Raw genomic sequence first — 2,354 nt, 5'->3', positions numbered from 1 at the left:
TCCCATTTTGAAAAGCTCGGCTTGCACTGACCGAAGCCGAACTTCATTTTGAAATTTCAATAGCAGAACCCAAAACCAAGTAAGTTTAGTTAATACAATTTAATAATTTGATCTTGGTTAGGCCTTTTGATGTTAATACCAAAGAATTATGGGCTCTAACATAACAGAGTTAAAGATTTCTGCACAAATGGCATTGTTTTGGGATGAAAGCGTAATGTTCCATTTGCTACCTAAGGAAAAACTGCAATGCTGTCTAATGAATAACATCAGTTATTTATAATTGTGTGAAGATTGAAATTGCAGCAGAAGGCAAGCGAGAAATTGCTGGTCTGATGATGCACGATTTCTGTACGATTTCATTTAGCAATCTAAAGCAACACCATATCTAAAATCCATTTGACAGAAAACATAAACTCAGGACAAACGTAGTATGGAATAAGGCGTTTTGCGTATCACACACCAGATCAAAGGAGAGAACTAGGATATGCTCAGACGATCTTGATAGTGGTGGTGGACGTCGCAGCAACGGCACCATCTTTTGCATTTATGACTGGATCCACATTTGTATTGGGGTTGAGAGGAGCACGAATGGATTGATTTGGGTTGTCTTCGTCGGGATCATAATCGGGATTTAGGGAGCGATCTATGGCTTCCCTTCCCTTCTCAAGGCAGGGCTTGCAGGCGATCTCAATTGTAATCCAGCCAAGAATCACTGCAGCTATAGCAATCACTGCGCTGGTGATGGCGGCCATTTCTCTGCTGCTTTCTGGTTTTCTCTCGCGGAAATATAATTGGAATTTAGAATTGAAGCTCAAATCAATTTTCTTTTCTTTTGATAAATAAAGGGGTAAATTACAAAGATCCCCATGGTCAGTGACAAAGATCCCGGCAATTTTTTTCGCGACAAATACCCCCTGAAATTTTACGTTGGCCCAACGGACAAATACCCTTCAGCCGTTAAATTAAATAACGGAAGGCATTAAATTACTAAAATACCCCTTAAACTTGCTCTATTTTTTTCTGTTTTATTTTTGTATTTTTTGCCATTTTCCTTTAAAACGTAACTAACCCAAACATAACTCCATTGCTTGTCGTTGAAAAATACTTCTGCTATCTCACCTGTGAAATCGTCGGAAAAGAAAAAAAATCTCCATTAAGTTAATTAAAAAAGGGCATTCATCACCAAAAAAAGGAAAAACCTTTGTATAAGTATATGCTAAGGAACTATGAGACAATTTATCTATAGAACAATGTGAAGAAAATTTATGTTTTAGTTCGTCTAACGAAGAAAACAAAACCAAATCCTAGGAAAAAGCTGGAGACAAGTAATCCTTGCCACACCTGAATTTGAGCTCACATCCTCTGCATTCATGCATGTTTGGAGAAAAAAATTCTACAACTGCAAATGAATTTGTGCCACAACATTCTTGCTTACAACTATTAGACTTAACGGAGTCAAGACCATTAACAGACGTCTACACCCTAAAAAATTTGAAATACCTAAAACCCCACCTCTCAAATCTCTCCCTTATTTACTTTCACCCCTACCCCAGTTCTCCCTCTCGAGTTCAAAGTCCTCTCTCTCCAAATGTCGAACCGCCCCCACCTCTCAGATTTCTGCAACCTTGTAAAAGTCTTCCGCTGCAAACATGGAGCATCGTCGCAAATAAAAGATCCATGAAATTTTTAAATCCACTCCTCTTTAATACTACTGCACTTAATAATAAAGCAAAGATAACCCAGAAACAAGGTTCTATTATTCTCATTCTTTAGAGAAATGAAATGAATAAAATTACTATATTTTTATTTCTAAATATTCATTCTTTTACACTTAATTAACACTTAATTGGGCTCATTACTCTTGTTTTTCGATTCAGGGCAAGCAAGAAGGCGACAGGAGGGAAACAAGGCTAATCATGATTTGCTGCGTCAAAAATTGTTAGATCCTGGGAAGAATAGTTGACTAAATTAAATGCAACTGCTTGTGCTTGTGTTGTTTAGCTTTATCGATCTCTAATATTTAATGCTATTGTTGGATTAAATCTTTAACGCTTATTTAGGGGTTGTTCAGTAGTAAGGGTTAAGAGGATCATGTATTTTCCGATTAACTGATAGGAGGAAGATGCAAGAAATTAATTCCTACGATAAATATTCAAAGTTTGAATTGATTTATCTTTGCATCGATGAGTAGTAGTGTAATTCTAATGGTGGATGTTATCCTAGACCAAGATTTGTTCCTTGAAAAATTTCAGCACTCGAAGTTACCTAAATTATCATTTAAATTGCATTCTTTATTAATTCTGATTTTCCTTATTTTAAATCTGATTTTTGTTACATACACCCCTTCCATCTTT

General features: G+C 36.2%; 1 protein-coding gene across 1 annotated transcript; it reads right to left on the bottom strand.

Annotated features, from left to right (window-relative positions):
• Positions 1 to 321: 321 nt before the first annotated feature.
• LOC148865474 (uncharacterized) lies at positions 322 to 908 on the bottom strand. Its single transcript, XM_088980277.1, has one exon. The coding sequence runs from the start codon at positions 750 to 752 to the stop codon at positions 489 to 491; it is 264 nt and encodes an 87-aa protein (XP_088836403.1). The 5' UTR covers positions 753 to 908; the 3' UTR covers positions 322 to 488.
• Between the last annotated feature and the right edge of the window lie 1,446 nt (positions 909 to 2,354).

The sequence above is a fragment of the Nelumbo lutea genome, chromosome 3 (genome assembly GCF_056320005.1).
Source record: "Nelumbo lutea isolate HS-2025 chromosome 3, American lotus-T2T, whole genome shotgun sequence".
Lineage (NCBI taxonomy): Eukaryota > Viridiplantae > Streptophyta > Magnoliopsida > Proteales > Nelumbonaceae > Nelumbo > Nelumbo lutea.
This window is presented reverse-complemented; position numbering and strand designations above follow the sequence as displayed.